At 36.5% G+C, this 26609-nt stretch overlaps 1 protein-coding gene across 1 annotated transcript; it reads right to left on the reverse strand.

The window, feature by feature from the left end:
- Positions 1-632: 632 nt before the first annotated feature.
- On the reverse strand, positions 633-25704 carry LOC129254420 (ATP-dependent RNA helicase DDX55-like). The gene is made up of 18 exons (XM_064115292.1): positions 25276-25704; positions 16958-17008; positions 16372-16458; positions 15766-15917; positions 14069-14218; positions 13187-13334; positions 12026-12067; positions 11032-11088; positions 10587-10744; positions 9612-9704; positions 7520-7634; positions 7189-7274; positions 6650-6738; positions 5929-6055; positions 4128-4218; positions 3787-3882; positions 2987-3055; positions 633-1789 (listed from the first exon to the last, which is right to left on the reverse strand). Exons 1-18 carry the CDS (start codon positions 25369-25371, stop codon positions 1700-1702), a joined length of 1797 nt encoding a protein of 598 aa, XP_063971362.1. The 5' UTR covers positions 25372-25704; the 3' UTR covers positions 633-1699.
- Positions 25705-26609: the final 905 nt, after the last annotated feature.

Raw genomic sequence — 26609 nt, forward strand, 5'->3', positions numbered from 1 at the left:
TATCTTATGCGGAACCAACTGTTATATGCTTTCTTCTTTCCCATTCAATTGCTGTCCTTATTTCTTTCTTCCATTCCCCCTGTGCATTCCATCTCCTTCCATTTTCCTCCTCTCTGCTCTTTTTTTCCCCTCTTCACTCCATCCCTCTCCTCTTTCCTACTCCTTCTCATGCCATTTTAGCTTCTTCCCTATATCCCTGCCATCTCGTGTCTATCCCCTTATATTAGCCCTCCCCTCCACCTGTTCTCTCCATTTTCCTCTCGCCACACTGGGCCTCATTTCATTAAAAAAAGTTGCTAAGATAGCAACTTGTGCTATAACGCCAACTTCAATTTGAAGAGGCAATCAAAAAGCAGAATTGTCACTGTTGTCAGGGTGGTTGGCATTCCAGCAAGAGTTGCTATCATAGCAACTTAAAAAAAAAGAAAAAGATTTCAACTCTTGCTTGAATTTCGATTGTTATTGGTAAAGCCAATCAAAAAGCAGAATTTTCACCGTTGTCATGTTTGTTGATATTCCAGCAAGAGTTACTATCAAAGCAACTTTTTATGAAATGGGGCCATGTACTCCCTTAACTGAGCAGTTCTAATAGACTTATTTCTATTATATTGGTAATAAGAAAGGCAGCTGTATAGTGTTATAAAATAAACATTTAATTTCATCCTGACATTAAGAGGTTTCTTTGCACATAAAAATTGAGGACAAACTATACTGATTGATTTAGTGTGACTTAGAGTCCTGCTTAAACTCTGACGAGGACATGATATGTGACATGCAAACCTAACGACAAACACCCAGTAGCACGCATCCTATTGGCATGATTTGACCAATGCAGTGAGACCTTCTACACCGCATGCAAATGAGAATTTAAGTGTGACTTGAATTTAGACTAAAATCTTTGTGAAACACCCTCAGAATCATCAAAATAACTTGTGAATATGATGAAACTACATGTAGTACTAACTTTGTGGAAATAATGGGGTACATAAGGCTGAAAAAAAAATGATTTGAACAGATCAAAATCGGACTTGGAATAAAGATATGACAATTCTATGCATGTCTTCATAAATGTGCAATGACCAAGCTGATGATGTCGTATCCCCACTTATTCTTTTGCATATTGTTATATAAAATCCTATTTATTCATTATTCCCCTCCAAGAATGTAAATACAGGATTGACAAATGATTTAATGTTTAAGATCATCTTTGCTGAATCTTATTTTGTTACAAGGAAGACATAATTTACACACAATCACATGCATGAAAATATGAAATAATAATGAGTTCATGTAATTATATAAGAAAAAGTAGGATGGGGATATGGTATCGCCAGTCTATTGCACATTCATTATGACTTGCAATTAGACATTTTCAGAAAAAAAATCAATTTTTATTTTTGCTCCTTGAATTCTATTCTATAAATTTAAATAGTGTTTCCTGCCAGGAACACCTTTAAGCCATTGTCAACTGGGACTGGGTAGGTCCTGTACAAATCATCTGCGAAACGAAGAATTCAGTAGTAACTTAAAACAGCTCAGACGAGTTCTTTATAAAGTGAATGAGGAATTCAACCTCGATAACTGAGCAACACAGTCGCACATCTCAAGTCTTTCCATCCGATCTGTTAGGAATACCACAGTATTTATTATCTGCATATTTCTAATCATTGTCCAACTTAAAACGGGATACATGGGACTGTCATGTTTTGTCGGCCATGCTTTCCTTTTGCCGCGCTGATGAATCCTCACCATCTACTCCGAAATTGGTGTCAAAGTCCTCTTTGCTTATCTGTAAAAATATAAAAAGAACAGTAAAAAACAGAGACATGTTATGCCATTGTGGAATTAAACCCAACACTTCACTGCTTGCGAAAACTGATCTGCAGTGCAACCCGCACAAACACATACAAATGACATGGTTGACTTGACTTTAGTTGACAGTATTATGGATTTTCACATGACTAAAAATTCTATCACAACTATCAATTGCAAATTTGAAAGTGATAGATCAATTTTGAATACAGCAATTCAATTTATACTTTTGCTGCTGCAAAAAACCAAATATTAACAATTTGCAGCTATTTTCAAGACTAACAATTGATTTTTTGACCGAAGTAAAAGATAAACTTGCAATCAATTACAATTTTCTTGCAACACCCCTTAAAGCCTTATTTCAAAATACCACTTAACTTCTAGATTGGGTAGAGTCATAGAAAAAACAGATCTTTTACCTGAAGTGACAAATAGTATAAAATTTCGCTGGCAAGACATCTTTGCCTTGTAAACTTCACATTTTTACGCCGCTGTTAATACATCTGAATAAACCTTACAAGCTCATCCCAGTACTGGGAAACATGTCGCCATCAATCTCCCTGTATATCTAATTCAAACTGGGCATTTTCTGATCAGGAATGTCCGCAAGAAACATTGAAGATGTTCCAAATTTCCCGCTGATCTGAATAAATGCTCTCTTTTAATCTGTCCTTACAACTTTGTTGATAAAATGTTCCTAATTTTAACTCATCACTGTTCCGCTCTCCACTGAGATAATGATCAGGATAGATCTAGGTTCAAATAGTTGCGGTGGAATAAACCCTTAACCACTAGCATACCTACGGGGGGGGGGGGGGGGGGGGGCCCCTGACGAGCCACAACCCATGCAAAGGACGTATCCCTGCCCCCCTGACGAGCTTGAAAGACCTTTTTTTGCCCCCCCCCCCCTGACGAGCTTGAAGACCTTTTTTTTTTGTGATTGAAGACTTTTTTTTTTTTTTTTTTGATTGTCAAATTTTTGGGCGGACGGTTTTGCCCCCCCCTATGGAAAATCCTAGGTACGCCACTGCCCTTAACGTATGTCCACATCAATTCTAATTACCACATATCAAACCCATAACGATCATCCCAATTCCTCTAATGCACCGAGTGCTGCAGAACAAGCGGCAGCTCTGGAAAATATAGCATTAGTGAACAACAAAATTATATTTACCTTTCCTTTCTTGAGTTTCTTCAGGAGACGAACATCATCTGCCAACTCATTGAGATCATTTTCATCAAACTAAAAAAAAAAGACAAAGGATAAATATGAAATGTTAAAAAGACAAAATTATATAGGACCTGTACAGTAATTACACACTCAAAAAAAAAAAAAAAAAAAGAAGGGATATTTGACTGCATTCTGTCAACATTTAAGCCTCCATAATTGCATTTTTTCTTACCGATTCACCCATCTGGTGATCACTGTTACAAAATTTGTTCAAGCCCATTTTTAGATTGCTACCACAACTGGCATTAAAGGTCAAGTCCACCCCAGAAAATCAAGGGTTTAGGATTCTTATTGAATGTTGAATTGTTGAATGTTTTAATTATACAATATTTCAATTTTTTTTACAAATTTGACAATAATGATTAACTTGACTGAACCACAAAATGTTAAAACAATGGAAATTCAATATGTTCAGGGAGGAATCAATTTTTGTTTTAAATGACAATGAGAAGAAAATTAAAATATTTCATTTAATGAAATAAAAAAGAAATTTTGAGTGGGTGACATCATCAGTCCCCTAATCTGCATACCGACCATGATGTACACAAATAACTGTTTTATGAAATTTAATGAAAAAAAAATTTCTTTGGTGTTCATAACCTAACTTTGGTGTTATGCTTGCTGGATTTTTTCTCCTTTCATTCAATCAATGTTTGTTGGGATGGCCTTGCCCTTGTAAATGTCAAGTGTCTTTGTATGGAAGATAGCTGATTAATTTTGGCCAATAGTATTTGTTCACTCACCTGTTGTTTTCTCTTTTTAGCAGCTTCTTTTTTCTGCTTCCTCTCTTTTTTCTTTTCTTTCTGCTCTTTGTTCTTTGACCATGCTACACTTTTACCCTAGGATCAAGACAAGAAAAAAAAACACAGGCATTTTTCATTTGTGTGAATATTATTTCTAAATACACAGCTCATTGACAAAACAAAGTGAAATAAAATTTCACCCCAACAAACAAAAAAATAAACATTAAAACAGAATGAGTGTCTGCTCAACTACATTTGAATATATTTTGTACAAAATTATAAAGCACATCAAGGGAAATGAATGTTATCAAAATAACTTAGGGTATGGGTAGAATACTTACTCTTCTTTGCCTTTTCCCTGAGTGGGGTGAGATAACTCCTTCTTCAATCAGCTTTTGTTTGTGTTTCCTCTGCTTCTCCCTATTCTTATCCCTACAAAGAGCAACATACTAAGATTAGTGCTTGGCTGATGACAGAGACCAAGACAGCCCTATCCAAGACAGAGATACTTGTGCCCAGCCAAGACAAAGACAAGACAAACAATCACTGTCTAGAGAAGTGTCTCAACACACATTTCACTGACAGACAGACTTAAAGCAGTGAGGATAAACTTTAAAAAAAAAACTCTTTCTTCATAGCAAGACACATTTCCAGAGACAAATGGGGTGTTGCAAGAAACTTGCAATGGATTGCTAGTCAATTTGAGGGGCCTTTAACACAAAGCTTAGCAATGATCTTGGAACATTTTTCTACGATTGATTCCATTGCCTACAATGTAGGCAATTCCTCAGCAAGAAATTTATCCACACTGTGCTGCACTCAACCCAGGTGAGATGAATGGGTACCCGGTAGGAAGAAATTCCTTGAATGCTTTGAGCGCCTAGGCAGCCCAGCTAAAGCCGGGGTAATAATAATAGCAGGGCCCGCTGGGAGAACAGTTTTCGGAACTGAAGCGGCTTCCCTGGGTAAATATACCTGTATTATTATTATTATTATTATAATGTACAATCAATCGTGAAAATCAAGTGTAGGGTTAATCGCTAACCTTTGTGTTACGCGACCCAGGTCACAAAATCAATCTCAAGTCTTTTGATCTATTGCAAATTTACAACTGATTGTTGCCTGCTTCTTGCATCTACAAATATACATTGATTTGCTTTATTTTAAATGGATCTATCACTGTCAAATTTGGATGTGAAATTTGCAATTGATTACAAATATTTTCTTGCACCACCCCGCAACACTGGATACAATGGCCCGAATTCACAAAGGTGGTTTTTACAACCATCGTTTGAATCCATGGTTTATGCAGATTTCATTCATGAGTCCACTATTTTGAATTAATGAGTCCACTCTTCAAACAGTGGACTCATGAATAAAATAGCGTATTCAACCGTGGCAACAGGCGTCAATTTGGCGCATTGTGACAAAAGCGTGCATCAGCATTAGTCATTTTTTAATATACGTGGTAATACCTTGGTCACATTTACTCTACGGCAGCCGTACGGCGAGTCGGAAACAGCCGTTTTAACATTTGTTTGGACCAGCTACATATAGGTGGTTTTAGTAAAAATGAATAAAACGGCTGTTTTCGACTCAGCGTACGGCCGCCGTAGAGCAAATGTGACCATGGTATAAATAAGCATAATTTATAAAGGAAATTTGCATAAACCATGGGTTCAACCGATGGTTGTAAAAACCACCTTTGTGAATTCAGGCCTTATTGTTTAAAGATATGGCCAAAGAGACCAACAGTGACAATGATCAATGCATTTTACATCTCCCTTCAAACAAATTGAGAGAATGCCCTTATTCACAAAGGCAGCTTGAACACTTTAATGGTTTAAACATCCTCATAGATTTTTTAAAAATTGCTTTAACTATATTTGAAGAAATAATCTGTACAATTTCTTTAAGTTTGCACATGGGTTAAGTGTAATTAATATATATGCATATTTTGGCAAGTATAAAAACCTACAAATGTACAATATAGGTGGCTGTTTGAGCCTCCTTTATAAATACACCACTTTTGTGAATTCAATCAAGTCATCTAACAACAAACGAACCAATCTAAGTCATAACACATCACATATTAAAACAATTCAATTACAGTACTCCTAGCAATAAAACAGACCCACTCACTTGTAAGGTATTGAATTGTAGTCCACTTCTGTTGGTTCAAAGTCTGGGAAGTTCTTCCCTTTCAGCTCCGGCATTCGAGGAAGTCGTAGGAGAGCAAAACCTCTGGCAAGCGCTGCTATGTCAAGCTCTGGTAATATAAAGTTGAATGCATGTGATCAAATTCAATACTTTATAGCTGAACAATGCTTTAAAATTATAAACTTGTTGGTACGTCTGACCCCCATTTTCCCCAATCTTACTTCACTATGTGAATTGTCCAATTCATGATCATTTATATGAGTATAAGAAATTTTCAAAAGAACTAGAAAAATGATACATTATTTCAGCAAGGTCTAATATACAGGGGGTCAGACATTCTTTGTGGCCACAAAATAGAACTTTAATCAAAATTTCACTCAACTGACTAAATCATACTGCCCAACCGCATAAATTCATTCCACTATATTCTAATTTGTTAAATCCATAACATGTACCTTAAAATATGATAGACAGTTCTAAAGTTTCAGAAACTAAATTACGATCATTGACATGAAAGAGTTGGATCCTTTTATCAAAGTGTTGAAGAAAATGTGTGCCATTATATTCCCTTCCATGAATTTCAATAAACACATTCAGAATATCTACATCCCTCACTACTCCATTGCTTATCTAATTCTATATAGATGCTTCTTATTTTTCAAAATATCACCCAGTTTGCAAGAACACGTGAATAAATAAATACCTTTAACTCTGAAGATAAGACTGCACTCATGCTTTGCGTATGACTGGATGAAGGAGACAAAAGCTCTTGTTCCTTTCTCAAATAAAGCTCTGAAATGTAGCAAGCATCAAGAAGAAATATTAAATAAAATGAAATTAAGGCTGGCTGGTTCAGCATAAGAAGACAAAAAGGCAAGTTAAGGGGGAAATTATTTACAAGGATGTATATTTGAAAAAATTAAGAATTCCTGAAAAAAAATAGGATTAAGTTACATTTGCTGGTATTAGGGTTGGGTCGAGGATGGAGAATGCATTTAATGGGAAAAATTGGAAGGATGAGATTGGGAAATTGCTGCACATGAGAGGAATACTCCCCAGGGAGTGGCCAAGCCAGAATACAATGACTGGCATAATAACATGTCCCTTAGATATGTCATTCCGAGGTGAAAAGTGCTATGTAAAAGCAGAATATTATTATAATTAATGAGCAATCTCGTTCATGGGGATTAACTCGATTTATAACTTTGGATATACTATCATTATTACTGCTCTCTTTCTCACCTGTCTTTAGTTGCTAGTTTTCTCAGCTTAGGAAGAACATCCACTACTTCAAGTTCATCTATCTTCTCATAAGGCTCTAAGTGAACCTTATGAAAAGAAGAAAAAAAAATAAAGGTGAACTTGTTCAGTCACTAATTCAGTCATAATTTCATAAAGTCAATATTGAGTAAAAGAAACAACATAATTGTTAGTAGATTTCATAAAACTGGTTTGATATTGTTACTGCCAAACTATAGCCCATGGATACTTCAAATCGATGTTTTAAATATGCCAACACTATTCTAAGGAAAAATGCAGCTATTTTACAGATAAGTGAAATGGTGCTACTTACCTTTTGATTTATCTTTAGGAACTCAATGTAGCAATCCTCCGAGGGTCGTAAGAATACCAGGGCATTGCCCAAGTTACCAATACGAGCTGTTCTTCCACATCTATGTACAAAGGCACTGCAGAAAAGGGGAAAGGGATTAGAAGTGTGCATGGGGATAAATATCAAAATACATATGAAAAACTACAAAAATACGCAGTACAAATGTGACCACTGACTTTCAAAAGGATGAATTAAAAATATGTAGAGCCATGGGGGGGGGGGGGGGCATGCCAACTGCACCACTTGTATGGGGTGCAAAACAAAAGTAAACAGGAAAAAAAAAGAAGAGACGGAAGAAGAAAATGGAAATGAACATACTTAGACTATTCGAATATGATGGCAATCAAGGAAGCCATAAGCATTAAAAGTGAGAAGAGCCACACTTTTACTGCCATTCCTGATGACAGATGTGGTAAGAGGGTTAAATTTCAGCAAAAGTCTCTGGCATTAAATGTTAGAAAAGCACAAACATTATACTTGACCTAAGTGGTGTTTTACTAGATAAGCCACTGTTACATAACAAATAACATCTAAAACACCTCTGGCTGCAGAGCAAAATGGAAATTTCAGGTCTTTAATACCAAAATATGGCTATTGGCTTATCATTGATTTTGAGTCTTTTTTTATCAATGTTTAGGTTCAAGACCTGCATTACTTCAATAAATAAAATTAATTGAAAAAATATTGCTCTTCTCATGCTAAGATTAAAAATAATCACCAACATAATCAACTTGCACAATATCCCTAATCATCAATTATTTTGATATGATTTTTGGCATGTTAAGCCTTATGCCTGATACTATTCAGATTATGGTCTATGGGAAATGAATACCATACTCTAATCAAATTATGGTCAACAGGTTAACCCAAATTCCTCCTTGTTTACCAATTCAGTGTACATTTCACTGCCCTCTTTAATCGCTTGCTTGTCAATTTCATCATTATTTGAAAGTAAATTTCACTCTTTGATTGACAGGTGGCATGAAGTATGGGGATCTGTTTGTTAATTTCTTGTTAATTTCATTCAATCAACATTCCCTGATGGTAAATTACATCTACATCCTGTACAACAGCTGTGCCTTGTACATTTCATAATCAATTGTTTATCCAAGTTTGCCACAACAAGTTTACAACTGCTTCACAGGGAATGGAGGATGTGCATGTTTCGTGCAAGAATGACTGATTGAATCCAATGACCAATTATAATATATGTGTTAAGCTTCTATTCTAACCAAATTAGTTAGAAATCAGAGTAGAATTCCCACTTCTTTCTAAACCAATTTCATAGACTTTATTCCCAGTTTGTTGCTCACCTATATATTTGCAATAGCATTAATGCAGATTTTCCCCTTTTTCTATATTAATAATGAAGGCAATTATAGGATTGACACAAAATTATCTTTCTACACCATAGATTTGAAAAGTTTTGGGAAATATCTATTTATTGATAAGCTAACAGAAATTTATCATGTTTTATTTTAGTTTCCCTATTTTAAGCACAGAAAGTTTCAATGGAATGGTGGCTGTAATCAAAATTATAAGGCACCAATTATCTAGTTGCCTATTCAATGGCACACTAACCTGGCTTAAGCTCCAGCTGCTATAGGCGCTTGGTACATTTAAGGAATTAATCCTCCCAGGTACCCATTCAATACACTATATATGCACACCTGTTTGATTTGGGTGCTAACTTTCAAGTAAACATATCCCTTGGGAATTCAGACTAGTGAAAAACCAATAGTATAATAGATGAGTAAGACACCGTTCTCACTGCTGTCCTAAAACTAGTTTAGTGGAAACTGGTTTAACGTACAATGAGAACGGTTGAAGCGATCTTCTAAACCGGTTCAGAAAACCACCTCGCTATGTAATTTTGAAAATCGCTTTGCCTAGTGAAACTGATTTTAGCATAAGTGAGGACACAACCATTCTTCGGGAAGCGATCTTCGCACATTTCAAGCGTGCTACTCCACTCATTCTATGTGGAATGCCTACGCTGCAGTTTCCAATTTCGCGCGAAACAGTGTCTAAAATAGATTTGAAAGTCTCCTACCTTGCACTGGTTGGCGGGTCGTACTGTAGAACCCAATGGACTTCTGGGATATCAACCCCTCTAGCCATCACATCAGTACATACCAGAATGCCACTGGAGAGTTTGTTGAAAACAGAACAAAGAAAGATAAGATCAAGAAACATCAATACACATTCACATGCAAGAATGCATACAGACTACAATGATTTATTAATTGAAAAAAAATGCTAACTCAATGTAAAATTTGTAGAAAAAATAAATACCATAAATTCATAATTTTTTTTAAATATACATTTGATAAGAATCATGAAATTAGTGTCTAGTTTAATGGATATTATAGAAAGTGGTTTATCTTATTTTTTAAAAAGAAAGTGAAAGTTCTCCTCACTAAATTAGGAACATTTACAGGTCTCATAATACAAATTATCTTCACCAAACTTATTCAGAGAAGTACCACTTAATGAACTCTTGTTAGAAATATATATAATTGCAGATAAGATGGACTTGCAAATCTTTTTTTTTTAATCCAACACCATGACATTTACTACAGATTTATCTGGGTCAGAAAGAACAAAAATTAAGTCAATCTTGGAAATGTCTAGATTTATCTTTAAAATAACCCTTTTAACACTCGGTAAACAAATCAAGTGATTGGATATCAGAATGTTTCATACAAAGATCTAATCCTAAAATTTTCAGCCTTTTCCATAACTGAAACATGGTTTTACAGCAAAAAGAGCGAAATTAAGTAAATATTTTCTATTTTAATCAAGTACCCAATCAAAACTAAACATTCCTATAAAATTGTTAACTACATCCACTTAAACATTGCGATTAAATATAATCCACACAACATCAGCTTCAGGACACACACATATACATATAATGTAGTAATGCACTAGAACAGTAACATAGCTTTTTAGGGGAATTACTGAACTAGAAAGAGGTTTTAATGGTGAGGGGTCACTGCTTCAGTAGTCGTAAGAATTTACTTACCTTGTAAGTTCCCTGAATTGACTAAAGATACTATTTCTCTTTTGTTTCATCTTGCCATGCAGTGAGAGGATGGTTGTATTCCGTACTAGAGCTTGAAGGGCCACAGTGAAGTACTCCACGCACGCACATGTGCTGAAGAACACCATGTGTTTCTGGTCCTGGAATTAATGACCGCAAATTTTTATCCATTTAATCAATCTTTATTACAAACAAATAAATGATAATAGTAAAATCAAGACTGATTTACAATGTACAGTTAACATAAATCTAAAGGGTCATGAATGAAAATCTTATGAAAAGTTTGTTGACAAAAGATATCTTATCACTTTAAAACGGGCACTTGAAAAAAAAAGGAAGGGCACAATCAAACTTTTGGACTTATGAGCCTGAGGCATAGATCAGTACTGCCCAATCTAATGAGCTAAGTCTGTAAACTTTGACTCACTCTGTACTTTCGAAGAAAAGCAACCAACAACCTGAACTTCTCATCACTTGGGCTAACCTAAAAGAGAGAAAAAAGAGTCAATGACAGGGAAAAAACCCTATTGAATTAGCAACACAAAAATGTAAAACAAATACACAATCAGAGAGTAACAAATTGAGTGAAATGTTATTAAAAGTATACAAAATTAAGCTATTGTTAGGATGTAAAGTCGGTTACACTTCGTAATTCCGAAGGTTTGTAATTCCGAAACACGTAAATTTCCTATACCTCGATGTTCGTTAATCCGAAAACGTAAAAGGGTTCGTTAATCCGAACATTTGTGGCGTTATTCCGAAGGTTCGTTATTCCGAAGGTTCGATAATCCGAAAACGAAATAAGGTTCGATGTTCAGAAGGTTCGTTAATCCAAGAACGAAATAAGGTTCGTTGTTCCGAAGGTTCGTTAGTCCGAAAACGAAATAAGGTTAGTTAATCATTTAGTTTTCGGACTAATGAACCTTCGGAATTACGAACCTCATTTCTTTTTCGGATTAACGAACCTTCGGAATAACAAACCTCATTTCGTTTTCGGACTAACGAACCTTCGGAAATACGAACCTTCGGAATAACGAACATTCGGAAATACGAACCTTCGGAATAACGAACCTTCGGAATATCCGAACCTTCGGAATAACGAAGCTTCGGAATTACGAATGTATGCGGTAAAGTCATACTCTTGAATAAAGCAAAAAAACATAATATTGGCAAACCATTTTCCTTTACCACTAAAGGGTACTAATACTCCCACTCTGTCAGGATGGCCTTACATGAGAACATTAATCATGGTAACACCACCATAGGCCATTTCTGTGGCAACATAGTTCATAACTACCTGCCCAACCCTATACTGATTTTTAAACATAACCTCCAAACTTTGTTTGATGATGCACAACAGTATGATTCTAATAATTCATCTGAGCATAAACAGAAATTCTATAAAATTGCAAATTACTCACCACATAGTAGTTTGTTAGAGTTAGAGGTGTTCGTCTCACATCCTGTACAACAAATAAATAAAAGATTTTATGAGCAAACACTTGTTAGCTGTTTGTTTTGTTATCTATGCCCTATGATAGATAAAACCTGCATGTGGGCTCTGGTACTGAAATGGTCAAACCCATTTGCTATAATGCTGAATTTTCTGCAGTCATGGACAAATATCACACAATACATTGAGCACCAAAATAAATAAAAAAGTCAAAGGTAACTGAGATGGTCTGGTTTCATTAACATAATCATAATATTCTTGCATTTAAGGACGTTCCACAGTTAAAATGAAATCCATGTCATTTTCACAAAATTTTGCATAGAGTTATTTAGCACCTAAATATTCCAAATATTGCAAAAATTAACATAGGTTCATGTGCTTGATTTTTTAAAGCTTTGAAGTATGCCCATTTGAAAGGTTTCTAGAAATACCCAATGAAAGTTATTCAGCATTAATTGTAGACCCCACAAGATCACAACGTTGAGTTTATACCTCTATTACTCAGTCAAAATCAAATTTTACATCATAGTTCACAATTATATACTTGAAATAAAGAATTCACTCATAATTATTAAGAAGTACAATAAATGCTGCACTTTATTCAAAACCAATGCCATTTTCACCAAACTTTGCATGGTTCCAGAGAAAGGTATACTAAAGATGTGTGAACATTAAAAATTGGGGGTTCATGTGCTTGTTTTCAAACCATCAACACTTTTGTTGAAGCAAAGGTGCTTTTAAAATCACAAAAAACGTGTCAAAATGCTTGTATCTACATAAAGGAAAATTATACACAACATCAACTATCCCATTCAATCAAACTTGAGGTCATACTTTGCAACACTGTAGAGTAAAGTATTCAGAAAAGGTAGATGCTCTTAAAATTTGGGTCCATAGATTATTTTCAGCTAAAAGCTTTGTAAAATTACACACCAAGATTTGCCGTTAGGGTGCCGATGACTGCAAATATCAGCTGATACCTGAAGCCGATTATTCACCTGTTCACTTATTGAAACGTCAATGCGCATGGCGTAAAATATGCGCAGATAGGGATGCGCACAAGCATAACAAGGGAACATCCTTAATATAAAAGAGGTTAAATTAATAGTGCTGTCAGATGGAAACTTACAGTAGATGAACTGTTCTTTTCTTTGACAACAATCCTGACTGGATTCCTAAGTCCCGCCCTGATAAGTGCTTCGACTTCATCTGTCTGAGTTGCTGAAAACAAACCAGTCCGTCTCTGTTTGGGGAGGTAACCCAAGATTGTGTTGATGCTGTCAAAATATAAATAAGACCAACATATACAAAAACATGAATGACAATTCCATTATGCAATACACAATAAATTACATAAAGGTATTATTCACTTGTACACTGTGTCTTTTTGGCAAAACTCAGTTCAAGCTCTCCTCAAAGGTTAGAGGTACATGTACCATTTGTGTTTCAAGTTACCGCAGTTATGATCAACTTGCTCTGGTCATTGCTCTGTGCTTAAACAGATAACGTATGACTCAAAATCTAGAAGTGAAAGAGAATGCAATTCATTTCAGCTCACTTTAATTTGTAACTTGCATCATAATCATTGAAGTGTTGGAACTTGAAGCATCAAACCTATTACTCAGTGCCGGCCGCACAGAAACTATGTTAGCCTAACAGAGCACTAAAAGTAAGCCCCGTCACACCTTTCGGATTGTGAAGTCAAAACGTTTATTTCAATGTGTAAGTGATGCATTGTTGTAACAGGCATCGCTGCCACATTACCGGTTGTAACAGGGCCTCTATCTATTAGTGCAATGTTAGTGCTAGCAACGTTTCTGTGCAGTCAGTACAGGAGGATGACCTACTTAGTGATCCCCAACATGAGCAGTGTAATGTTGCAAATCTCTGCTTCAAAGGCAAGTACTTCACTTCTGATTTTCATTAGGAAATTATTTGTGAAAATCGGGTCAATTCTAAATCAACTTGCACTCCCCCCTTCCCCCCACCCAAACCATCCATCTGTAAGTACCTCTTTGTGAATCCCATGTCCAGCAATCGGTCAGCCTCATCCAACACCAGGACCTCCAGAGACTTGACCATTGCTGGTAGACTGATCCCTGTAGTGGTCCTCTCAAAAAGGTCTTCAAGACGACCTGGTGTGGCGATCAGAATGTTGGCTCTGGAGAAAGAGGATGACACGTAATACATTGCAGCACTAGCATCATTTTGGCATGATGCTTATCTACATTTGCCACTCTCCACCCTAGTTTAGTAAATGGGAACGTGGTTCTTAGGAAGGAATTCCTTGAATGCTCGAGCACCAGATCAGGGTAACACTACAGTGCTAAAGCTAGGGTAATAGTACTCAGCATTTTGAAAAATTGAATATCAAGTGTTGTAGCCTGTACAATGTTACACGAATTCCGTTCAGGTCAACTGATCATCAGGCATGAATCCAGGGTAGGGGGGGGGGGTAGGTGGAAGGTGTGGGCACACCCCATAAAATTGAAGAAATAAAAGAAGAGAGGGAGGCAAAGAACTTAAAGTGTCTTCATTTGGGAGACATGATCTTTTTTTTTGCTTGTCAAAATGCAAACCCCTTCAGAAAAATCCTGCAGTGTCTATGGGGTCTTCTATCTAGATTGTCGCTCAGGATGAGACGTGTCCTTTTTTAACCTGGTTCTCCAGCTTGAAACGGGATTTGTACAATCTCGATCTCCCACAAATAGGGCCTATTTTTTGAGAATTTGAACTTTGATTTTTTCATGTTTAATGTGTTCTAAAGCTTTCAAGGATAAATTTGAATATCAACATGACTAATACCTCAGTCACATTTCCCCTCCTGCAGCTGTACGACGAGTTGAAAACAGCCCTTTTAATCATTTTTAATTCAAACCACCTATATGTAGCTGGTACAAAAAATGTTAAAACGGCTGTTTTAGACTCACCATGCGGCCGCCGTAGGGGAAATGTGACTGAGGTATAAAGAAAGTGATCCATTTGTTTTTCTATCAGAACTATTATTACACCATCACTGATAGTGTAGTGTGCCTTGATATCGTTTGGTGGAAGAGATAGACAGATAGTTTAATTTCATACAGACAGACAAAAAAAGGGAAAGGTTAGTGATGGGCTAAACATTGTCAAGTTTTCAGCATTCTGTTTCTTATGCATGCAACATCCATCTTTTACTGTATGATGTAGTAACTGTAACCCGCGGCTGAGCATGGTATAAATGACAATATATACCGTGTTTACACATGCATCGGCTTTTGGTTCAGAACCAAAAGCCGATGCAGAATCGACTTTTGGTTTATCTTGCACCGCGTTTACACACTGTCACAGCTCGCGATGCAGAATCGGCTCGCGTGGCAAAAACCTGAAATGATCCACGCACCAACTATATACGTCTTAATAAAGACAACGCTGGATCCATGCGCTTACAAGTACGTCATAATGGTAAAGTATATGAAATGCGCGCTAATTGCCGATGCAGAATCGGCTTTCTGTTTACACGTAAAAAAAAATGCAGATTCTGCATCGGCTCGCGGTTCTGAACCTATTGCTTTGGTGGTGCAAAATTGCCGATTCTGAACCGAGAGTCGATGCAAGTAAATAGGGTTTACACGCCGATTCTGCATCGGCTCGCAGTTCTGAACCGCGAGCCGAAGCAGCATGTAAACACGGTAATAATCAAGCAAAATATAATTGCAATATTTTATTTACCCCTCTTGTAGTTTCTCCAGGTCAGCGAGAGGACTGCTGCCCCCTATCAGCAGACGTTGTTTCAGACTGGGAAGGAGACTAGTGAAATGTTCCAACACTTCGTTGATCTGTGTCGCCAATTCTCGTGTTGGTGTGATGATAATAGCACCAACCTATGGACAAAAAAAAGGTTTTTTTTCCATTTGAGTTGTAATCCTTAATCAATGGTAAATCAAAGATCATCATAACCATTGACCTTGATTAAGGTGTTGGATCATTAAGATTGTTGTCAGAAGACGTTATGACCGCAACCTAGATAGATCCTGTGTCAAAAATGAAACGTCCTCTTTCTCTACCAATATGCACAAAAGACATACTCAATATCTTTCTCCTCTTTTTGTGTGTGTTCAACTTCTTATTAATTTGAGAATTGCAAAAAATAACAGATTTATTGAAAAATGCCCCCATTATGCTTCCACAATAAGATTTGTGTTAGGCCTATGTTAGTATCAACTTAACACTTTCAGTTTTCAATAACTTACATGAACTAACAAATACATATAAGTATATTATTGTCTCAATGTCTTAACATAATTCTTCTGTAAGATGTACAAGTTTGATCCTTACCTCTTTCTTCTTCCATGGCTGTTCTCTCCTTTGTAGTATTTCTATGATTGGTATAACAAAGGCTAGTGTCTTTCCGCTGCCTGTCACCTGTTAGTTACATAAAAAAGATAATGAACAAATCTGTCTGAGTATGGAAGCCTAGACATGGCAAATTTCTCGTCAATTCAATGTTGTTTGCAATGTAAATTCATTTTTTTTTACGATTGATTACATAATATTAAATTTTCAAAATTTTGAAGCCCTTGCATGTCATAGTATACCTATGTGATGGTGCACTGTGGATTATGACAAAAAAGATATGACAGGGTCGGGTGTCATAACTATTCAGTCAGGTTGTTGTCCTTGATCTTTGCACATAGGGCTTTGTGAGATGGTATCAGATAAGTAGCTTACTTTCTCTGATTTAGTATAAAAAAAAGTTAGACTTATATGACAGTGTTCAAAAACAGGCCACTGGTTCTTAATGTTTAGATGTTATGGAATGCCCCCAGTATCTACTTGCAATAATTTGAGGTTAGAGTGTCAACACTCAATCGAACCACAAACATACCCTAACCTGAGATGAAAGTGTGAGCAAGGTACTTACCGCTTCTGCAGCCACATCCTTGTTCTTCAGAAAAAGTGGAATTGTTGCTGCCTGATAAAAAAAAGATTAATTTCATTAATAACATATAATCACATCTGTATTCACACAACTCTTAAAGTACTATAGGACAAGCTGTTTCTAATAATATCCCATCTCAAAAGGAAAGTGACTCTGGATTATTTTTTTAGTTTGGAACAAACTTCCCCAGGAAATGATGAAGGCTTTGACTCCAACTCTCCCCACAAGCATTCAATATTATTTTAACTGGGATGTGCCTTACGCAAACATGAAACGGGGTCTAAGGTATTGACTACAAGCTGTAAAACATGGGATCTTGGGAACTATGATCTAATGTGTAGTGAAAAACAGGGTCTAATGAACTGCATGTATGTGTATGTTCTCTGTACCACAAAATAAGAGCATGCTTAATTTCCAATTTTGAGACTGATAGAAGTGCGTAAAAGAAGTGAAACTTTGTGAAATGTAAAAAAATTAGTCTTTATTGTTCTTTAAAAATAAAGGTCGTTTTGACTGTTGTTGCAGGAGTTTTATATTTACCCCCCATAAAGTTCCACCTTTTGTCACTCGGAGTATCAGAGCGAGTTTTGTACCTTGCTGTTCAGGTAGGTGTAGCATAGTGTAGCGGTAGTGAAGTGGAGCCTACACGAACATCACTTGAGGTACCCCCCACTCACACTAGTACAAGGTTAGTATGCTATACTAACCTCGTACACCGAACAGCGTTTGGCCCGAGATTTCTATGTAGTCGGCAAACATCGCTTCTTTACAGAAGTAATATTTGCCGAAACTCCTTCTCCCTACTCACCAGGGCTCTTTCCGGTGAGTAGCCATACAATCATATTTTTTTCAAATTCATTATTCTGTGTCTTACGATAGACCTTCATCCATATAATCGAGGTAAGTGCATAATTTATTTTTCCCCTGTTATTTTGAGTGCTATTGTGACCCCAATTTACCCCATTTTGGAGATCATATGTCCGCCTAGTATTACACGGACGAGTCCTGGGCCGGGCCGGAGTTCCCTGGGTTAATATTGGCCGTGCTCCTCTACTGCTTGCTTGTCATGTCTTTGATATGAATATAAATCGCGCGCCCTCTTTAGGCCAAAAATTAATGTTGTCGCGGTTCTACACGTCAAGAGCAAGAAAAGCCGAGGAACAGAGTGCTAAAATAAGTCACCAAAATATGGACTTCATATCGATCAAAATATGGACTTCTGGATCTGGATCTGGATCTGGATGTGTACACTGCTGGACCAATTGGTATGAATGCAGCGGGTGAGAGAGGGCACGGTGATATTTAGTCGTATCGTAGGTAGCTCTTTTCGATCTTTGACTTGAACACCTCTAAGTTAGTGATGTGCTGGTAAGTGATTGGTAAGTGAAATGGAACAATTTGATTAGATTTTAGATTTCGTAGAAATATCTAGTCTTCTAGAATGCAATCGCATGGAAGTGTTTTATCATGTTTATCTGGACTCCAGCCCAGGGGCCCGTTTCTCAACAAATGGACAAGTTAGTCATATCTTTATCCACCAACCACGGAGTTAGTTCCAATCTTACTTAACCTGTTTCTCGAAAGGCTTCCTAACTTAGCATACCTTGATATCGATACTATCGGTAAAAAGAGCAGACGAGACGTAGCCTTAGTCACAAAATAGCATAATTTTCAAAAAGAAAAATTATGACAAAATTGCAAATATTGTGATGAATTGGGAAATAAATCTTTTCAAAATAAAAGCACAGGTGAATTATGCATCATACATACTTAGACAATGAAGACTGGAGCATTCAATAGCAGAGAAAATTAAATTATGAATAATTCATTTTATGACTAAAAATCACTTGTGGACGTTGAGATGGATACCCCCGGGTTATCAAATTTTAATAGTTTACGAAAGTAAACCATTACGGTTTTCTTTGTAAAATGATGATAATTATACGGTCTTTTATGACTCCGAAAGTCATCAAAATTATAGTTTAACGAAACATCTTTTAATAATTGATACCGAAACATACGAAATTTGACAAATTATATGCATGAATTAGAGATAGATTTATCCAATTTTAGTTATTAGGGGTCTGAAAACAACAAATACGAGTTCAGTTATGGATGGCCTGACGTGGTAGAATCTTTATCGATTAAATCATTTTACTATTTCAAAATTAATGGTTTTGTGGCGTTTGACCAACAGTTTTTATAGTTTCTTTGTATTACAATTATCATTGAATGCATTATCCCACTTGTTTTGTGATGTAATTTCAACCTCTATGATTGATTACGTAAGATTATAAATATTAATTTTAAAATTTCTAGGCACTTTTGCATGTCATAGTCTACCCACGACACGTGATGCCACTACGTCATTAAGAAAGAAGTTATGACAGGTTCGGAGGTGTCATAAATATTTAGTGAGGTTGTTGTACCCGATCTTGGTAAAGAGGGCTTCGTGAAATGGTTAGCGGACAAGTAGCTCACTAAATCCGATTTAGATTTTAGTCAAGAAGTTAGACTTATGCACTCCTAGTACCAATGAGGTCCAACATTACATGTATGGACCTCATAGGCGACATCAGTAGTATTTTTGGTTAGAAATCTCTGAGAACAGGATATTTATATATTATATCACAAGTACAAGCTATATTCCTTTCTCTTATTTAAATTATAATTTTATAGTGTAAATGCATCGTTAGCAACAACAAAAAATGAAAGAAATGAAGGGGAACTTACATTTTCACGGCTTTTTCCTGATTTTCTGGGCAGCTGCTCTTCTCTTCTGACTCGCGATCGAAGCTGATATGAAGATCACGTGATTCGCGTTCTCGTCAGCTGATCGGTTGGTTATTCTTTTCGTCAGACGTTAATAATATATATTTTATAATGCTAGCATTCATCGCTAATTTAGGTGAAAGAGATTGAAGTTAAACAGCGCCAGGTCGGAATCATAATTATTTTGGAAGAGTGTATTTATACACTCGATCTCATACCTGACGTAGACGGCGCTATTCAACAAATGCACAATCTTCAATATAAAAAATAAAACAGAAAGAACGCCTTGAACACAGGCCAAAATGCCTAACGATTTCTCCGCGGCATTAACAACTATCGTAAAAGGCGCTCCATTTATCAATAAAGATGGATGCTAAGCTGTCTATGGCGACAAAATTTGCCGCAAATATTTACGAAGAATTGTGAGAAATGGTCTGAAAATGCAACAAAAGAACCGGTGAGTACCGATTAAACATTATCAATTTATTTAATAGAACATATTTAATGACTACAATGTAACAATTTCTAGATAATATTGCTTAGTTCTAAGCTAGGGCGGCCCAAATGCGCATGAGTGGAGTCCCAGTTTAGCACGGGTAAGTATACTATTGGGGTGTCGCCTAGAGTGGACGGCTATTCCGTGCTTTTGGGAACTGGTAGCCAAATTGAACTTGTACCTCCTTTCACCACGATATGTAAAGAATCTTCGCTTCGGCGATTTTGAAAAGGATTGATGCGAGAGGCTTTGTTTACGATGCGAAGCTCCTCACACAACTGGTTACCTCTTTCCTCATGCGATGTTTAACGGGCTCAGTTTGCCATGGGTGGACAAGTTTTCAGATGACATCGACGATTCCGCGGAATTATAATTTTTGTAATTATCCATCTACCCCGCATTTCCCTGCTCTTCAAGACCACTCTGCCACTTTCACAATGTTGACAAAAACTTATATTACAAAATCGATTCACTAAATAAATCACAAACAAGATATATCTGGGGATGAATCACTTTAGTAAACTGTATTATCTACTCGTGAAAATGGGAACCAGCATGCTGGTTCCCATTTTCACGAGTAGATAAAGACAGTTTACTAGTGAAATTAATTTCGTCAGAGTCATCACTGACGAAATAAATCTCATTGGCAATCTCTCTCTATATCTACTCTTCAAAATGGGAACCATCTAAGAAAATTCTCCTGAATTATAAATGCTGGTTCCCATTTTCACGAGTAGATAAAGACAGTTTATTAATCAGATTTATTTCGTCAGAGAATCATCACTAACGAAATAAATATAGTAATCTGTCTTTATCTACTCGCTGAAATGGGAACCAGCGTGTACAACTCTATTGAGAATTTTCCACGCTGGTTCCCATTTTGGCGAGTAGATTAAACTAGTTTACTCTACTCGCTGAAATGGGAACCCGCGTGTACAACTCTATGTGGAGTTTTCCATAGAGTTGTACGCGCTGGTTCCCATTTCAGCGAGTAGAGTAAACTAGTTTACTCTACTCGCTAAAATGGGAACCCGCGTGTACAACTCTATGTGGAGTTTTCCATAGAGTTGTACGCGCTGGTTCCCATTTCAATTCAGCGAGTAGAGTAAACTAGTTTACTCTACTCGCTAAAATGGGAACCAGTGTGTACAACTCTATGGGGAGTTTTCCATAGAGTTGTACGCACTGGTTCCCATTTTGGCGAGTAGAGTAAAGTAGTTTATTAAATCTAATCGCCAAAATGGGAACCATCTAAGAAAATTCTCATGAATTATACATGTTGGTTCCCATTTTCACGAGTAGATAAAGCAAGGCTCCACATTAACTTTTTTTGGTGGTGGCCCGTTCGGGCCACCAAAACCATCAAATAATTTTTTTTGGTGGCCCGATATTAAAGTTTGGTGGCCCGAAAAATATAAAGAAAAACATTAAAAATGAATAAAACAAACTTCTGAAATATTAATTCTGCAGCCACTACCACTATGTTACTTTTACTTTATACATCTTGTATGTAAACCTTGTTTGCTGTTATTTTACTTTGCTAATTGATAAATGTTTCTATCGTTGTAAAAATGAAATGATTGAAAGAGAATAAATGAATTGTATTGTTCGCAGGTTGTGTGGACTTTTTTTTAAATCTCTGTATAGAGATAATGGTAAAGTAAATAAATAGTGCATAGCAAATTCAGATAGATGTACAAAACAATGGTTTTTCCTTCCTTCCTCTTTGAATCCTAAAACCTAGATTATGCATGCCCCAAATCTAGTTTATTTCTGTTTTCTCTTTTGCAGCATATTATAGAAGGAGAAAATCACAGAAAAATATGCTGCAAAATTAGAACAATGCATAAAAGGGGGAAACAAACGAAAATAATTTTCAAAAAGTATATTACAAAAAGAAAACAAAAATAATAAAAGAAATTAGTGAAATAAAACAAAAGAAAGAAAATGAAGAAAGAAGAAAACAAAGAACAGGGAAAAAAAGAAAAAAATAAAAGAAAAAAATTAGAGAGAAAAAAGAAAAGAAAATGAAAGAAAAATTAATAAAACAAAGTTAATAAAAAAATGGGGAAAAGGGGAAAATTAAGAAGCCATTACTTATATTTTTTAACAGCTGTGGCAACAGTCTATTCTGACTGGAATATAATTAAAAGCCAAGCAAACAATTTTCACTTACTTTTTGGGAATGGCACATTTTTATTTTTATATCCTTTAGTTTGTATTATTTTATTTTCAGTAGAAACATATTTTTTAATCAGGCATATTTAATGGGAAGGGGTATAAATGGTTTAACCACTGTAAAAAAAAATGAAAGGGAAAAAAAATAAGAAAATGGCAAAAATTATATCTGGAAAAAGTGTGAGAAAAGTCCTTCCCTATATTTGCCAAAATGTTGGAAAAAAAAATCACATTTCATATCAATGAAATGCCTTCCCAAAGTATTTACTTTCTCAAGAGTGGTTTAAGAAGTCATTTATAAACAAGAAAGAAAGAAACTGTCTGTTTGTTTTTGGCTAGAAAATACACAGCTTCGAAAGAAACCAAGTATCAACATACATACAAATGCACACGTGGGACTTTGATGTACTTGCCTATGTGTTTTTATGTGTATTAATTCATGTGGAAATCGGTCTTTTTGAGTCAAAAGAGAGGTCATAATTCCTCTTCTTAATACTTGCAAATAATCAGGGTACACCAGATTTTCGTAATATAGACTGTAGAATTGCATTTCATTGGTGTAAAATGTGACTTTGACTGAGATTTTCAAAGTTCTGTGGAAGATTTCTCAGAAGCAACATTTTTTATCGCAGCTCCCTGAGTCTGAATAGGCTGAGCTAGATCTAGAGCACGGCTGTATGCAGTGGCTTCATGCAAAGCTCACGCCAGCCGGCCGGCGCGTCTGGCTGGATAATAGCTACTGTATGCTATAGCTGTAGGCCTAATATGCAAACTTTGTGTGTGTGTATTTGTGTGTAGATCAACAAAAAGGGCGCATGACGAACTGGCTTGCAATTTGAGCTGTAGAAAGTTGATAAATGCGTGCAAAATTGGGAGAAAAATTGCGCTACTTTGAAAATTATTGGTTGCCCGATTCGGGCCACCAAAACTTAACATTTTATCAATAATGGTTGCCCGAGGTGAATTTTTGGTGGCCCCGGGCCACCGGGCCACCGCTAATGTCGAGCCTTGGATAAAGACATTGTTAGATTTATTTCGTCAGAATCATCACTGACGAAATCCGGGGACGAAATAAATCTCATTGGCATTCTCTCTCTCTATATCTACTCTTCAAAATGGGAACCATCTAAGAAAATTCTCCTGAATTATAATATAAATGGTTCCCATTTTCACGAGTAGATAAAGACAGTTTATTAATCAGCTTTATTTCGTCAGAGAATCATCACTAACGAAATAAATGTCACTAGTAATCTGTCTTTATCTACTCGCTGAAATGGGAACCAGCGTGTACAACTCTATTGAGAATTTTCCATAGAGTTGTACGCGCTGGTTCCCATTTCAGCGAGTAGAGTAAACTATGGGGAGTTTTCCACGCTGGGGCCCGTTTCTCAACACCGTCATAAGTCTAACTTCTTGACTAAATCGGAGATAGTGAGCTACTTGTCCGCTAACCGTTTCACGAAGCCCTCTTTACCAAGATCGGGTACAACAACCTCACTAAATATTTATGACACCTCCGAACCTGTCTTAACTTCTTTCTTAATGACGTAGTGGCATCACGTGGGTAGTCTATGACAAGCAAAAGTGCCTAGAAATTTTAAAATTATAATCCTACGTAATCAATCATAGAGGTTGAAATTACATCACAAAACAAGTGGGTTAATGCATTCAATGATAATTGTAATACAAAGAAACTATAAAAACTGTTGGTAAGCGCCACAAAACCATTCATTTTGAAATAGTAAAATGATTTAATCGATAAAGATTCTACCACGTCAGGCCATCCATAACTGAACTCGTATTTGTTGTTTTCAGACCCCTATTAACAGTTGGATGAATTCTATCTCTAATTTATGCATATAATTTGTCCAATATCGTATCTTTCGGTATCAATGATTAAAAATATTTCGTTAAACTATATTTTGATGACGTTTGAAATCGTAAGAGTCCGTATAATTATCATCATTTTACAAAGAAAACCGTTATGGTTTACTTTCGTAAACTATTAAAATTGGGTCTCCCGGGGGTACTCATCTCAACGTCCACAAGTGATTTTTTAGTCATGAAATGAATTATTTATAATTTAATTTTCTCTGCGATTGAATGCTCCAATCTTCATGTTTTAAGTGTGTATGATGCATAATTCACCTGTGATATTATTTTGAAAAGATTTATTTCCCAATTCATCATAATATTTGCAATTTTTACATAATTTTTCTTTTTGAAAATTATGCTATTTTGTGACTAAGGCTACGTCTCGTCTGCTCTTTTTACCGATAGTATCGATATCAAGGTATTCTAGTTAGGAAGCCTTTCGAGAAACAGGTTTAGTAAGATTGGAACTAACTCCGTGGTTGGTGGATAAAGATATGACTAACTTGTCCATGTGTTGAGAAACGGGCCCCTGGTTCCCATTTTAGCGAGTAGAGAAAAGACGGCGACGAAATCAATCTTTCTGATCTAAGCTCTTTGAGGGATTACTTTATCTAGAATCAGCGCGCCAGCTGCGGTGAAGCAGTGAACAAGCTCGAAAAGGTAGGTAGGTCATGTCTTGTCGTGAAAAAGTGTCCTTTGGAAATTAGAAACTGGTTCCCAATTTCACGATAATGCCGAGTGGACTTATGACGGTGTTGAGAAACGGGCCCCAGGAATCTCCAAAGAAGTGGAAGGATCAGCTCATAGAGAGCATGAGAGAGTCTCATGCGTCGTGCCTTGATTTTCCCATGCACGGCGGCATGTAATGAACCCTTGACTTGAGCTCCCCCCCCCCCCCCCCACACACACACTGTAAACGTCACTGCACTGACGGTCAATCTAAACTTACACGAAAATCAGTATGTGGGTCAACACCTACCTGAACGGGAGTCATTCTGTCAAATTTCATTTTCTTCAAACTTGTCTTCACGCAGCAACTGAGTGAAACAGGGAGCTCCTTCCATTTTCCCTCCATTACAATATGATAAAACAAGGAATAACAATGAAAATAGTCACCCAATTTGTTTAGAACTTGCCAAATTCTCGAACGTGCGAACACGGCCACAGGACAGGTGGTACAAAGTGCATCAAAGCTAAATAAAGGAGACGTCGAGTGCAGACTACACGCCGGGTATCCGTCAAGACTATTTAATTATCCATATAATGATATCCGACGTAATTCCAAGTTAGTCGATTATGGTGCTTTGTGTATTTTTGTTGTTGTTTTGCAGCTGGTGAATGGTCATTGATACAGATACTAGTAATATACAGATTAGTGAAGGTGGTCAGATGCGCCGGAATCGGGGGGGGGGGGGGTATAGAGGCAGTTAAGCTTTTTGGGGGGAGGGCACTCAATTTTCGTCTCTGCCATATCGAAAACTTGCATACAGTGTAGCGGACATGTAAAAACATAGCAGACGACGTTTGCAGACCTCGCGATCATCGTATGACTAGCGGTGCAGAATGTTCCATTGTGGCTTTATGGGGGAGTTAGCATTACAGAGGGATAAAATGTATACACAAATAATGTTTCAGCGTTGATTCACAATATTTTGTGTCGATTTCATAAATTATTGTTGTTTGAACATTTAAAACATAATTATAAAGTGAAAGGAATAAGCAAAACTTAATTTTCAGACTTACCTATGCAGTGGTAAGCTAGGATGCACCCCTCGTATACATAATTGACCCGTCACAGTTTTCAGAGACATATCCAACTTTCAGAGAATAAAATTGATTTTTGTTGGCAAAAATAACGGTATCTGATATATTTATATCTATAGTTCGGACTGACAATGTATATATATTTATACATACCTAATAAAATGTTCAGCACTGCAATGGAAAGAGCTAGAAAACCGCTGTGACTCGAACAACACACCGACGTACACAAAAACTCTGTCCAGCCCTATATGTTGAATGCACGTCGAGTGTAGGATTGCTCTTCGTACATCACTATCACAAAGAAAATCTCCTCTGATTTGATGATAAAAGTGCACTATTTCCTTATTAACCAATCTCCGTGGTTCTTTAATGAGTATTTGCCTTACAATGTGCCCTTTATTATCATCTGGGCGGAAATTCTTGATACCATCACCCACCGATGTGACGACGGATATAATCCACCCGGGTACTATAAAAATGTCCCCCAAACCCATTATCCCAATACATATTCCTGACTATGGATGGTTTTGAGTGATTTTAATGTAATAA

Source organism: Lytechinus pictus, chromosome 2 (genome assembly GCF_037042905.1).
Source record: "Lytechinus pictus isolate F3 Inbred chromosome 2, Lp3.0, whole genome shotgun sequence".
Lineage (NCBI taxonomy): Eukaryota > Metazoa > Echinodermata > Echinoidea > Temnopleuroida > Toxopneustidae > Lytechinus > Lytechinus pictus.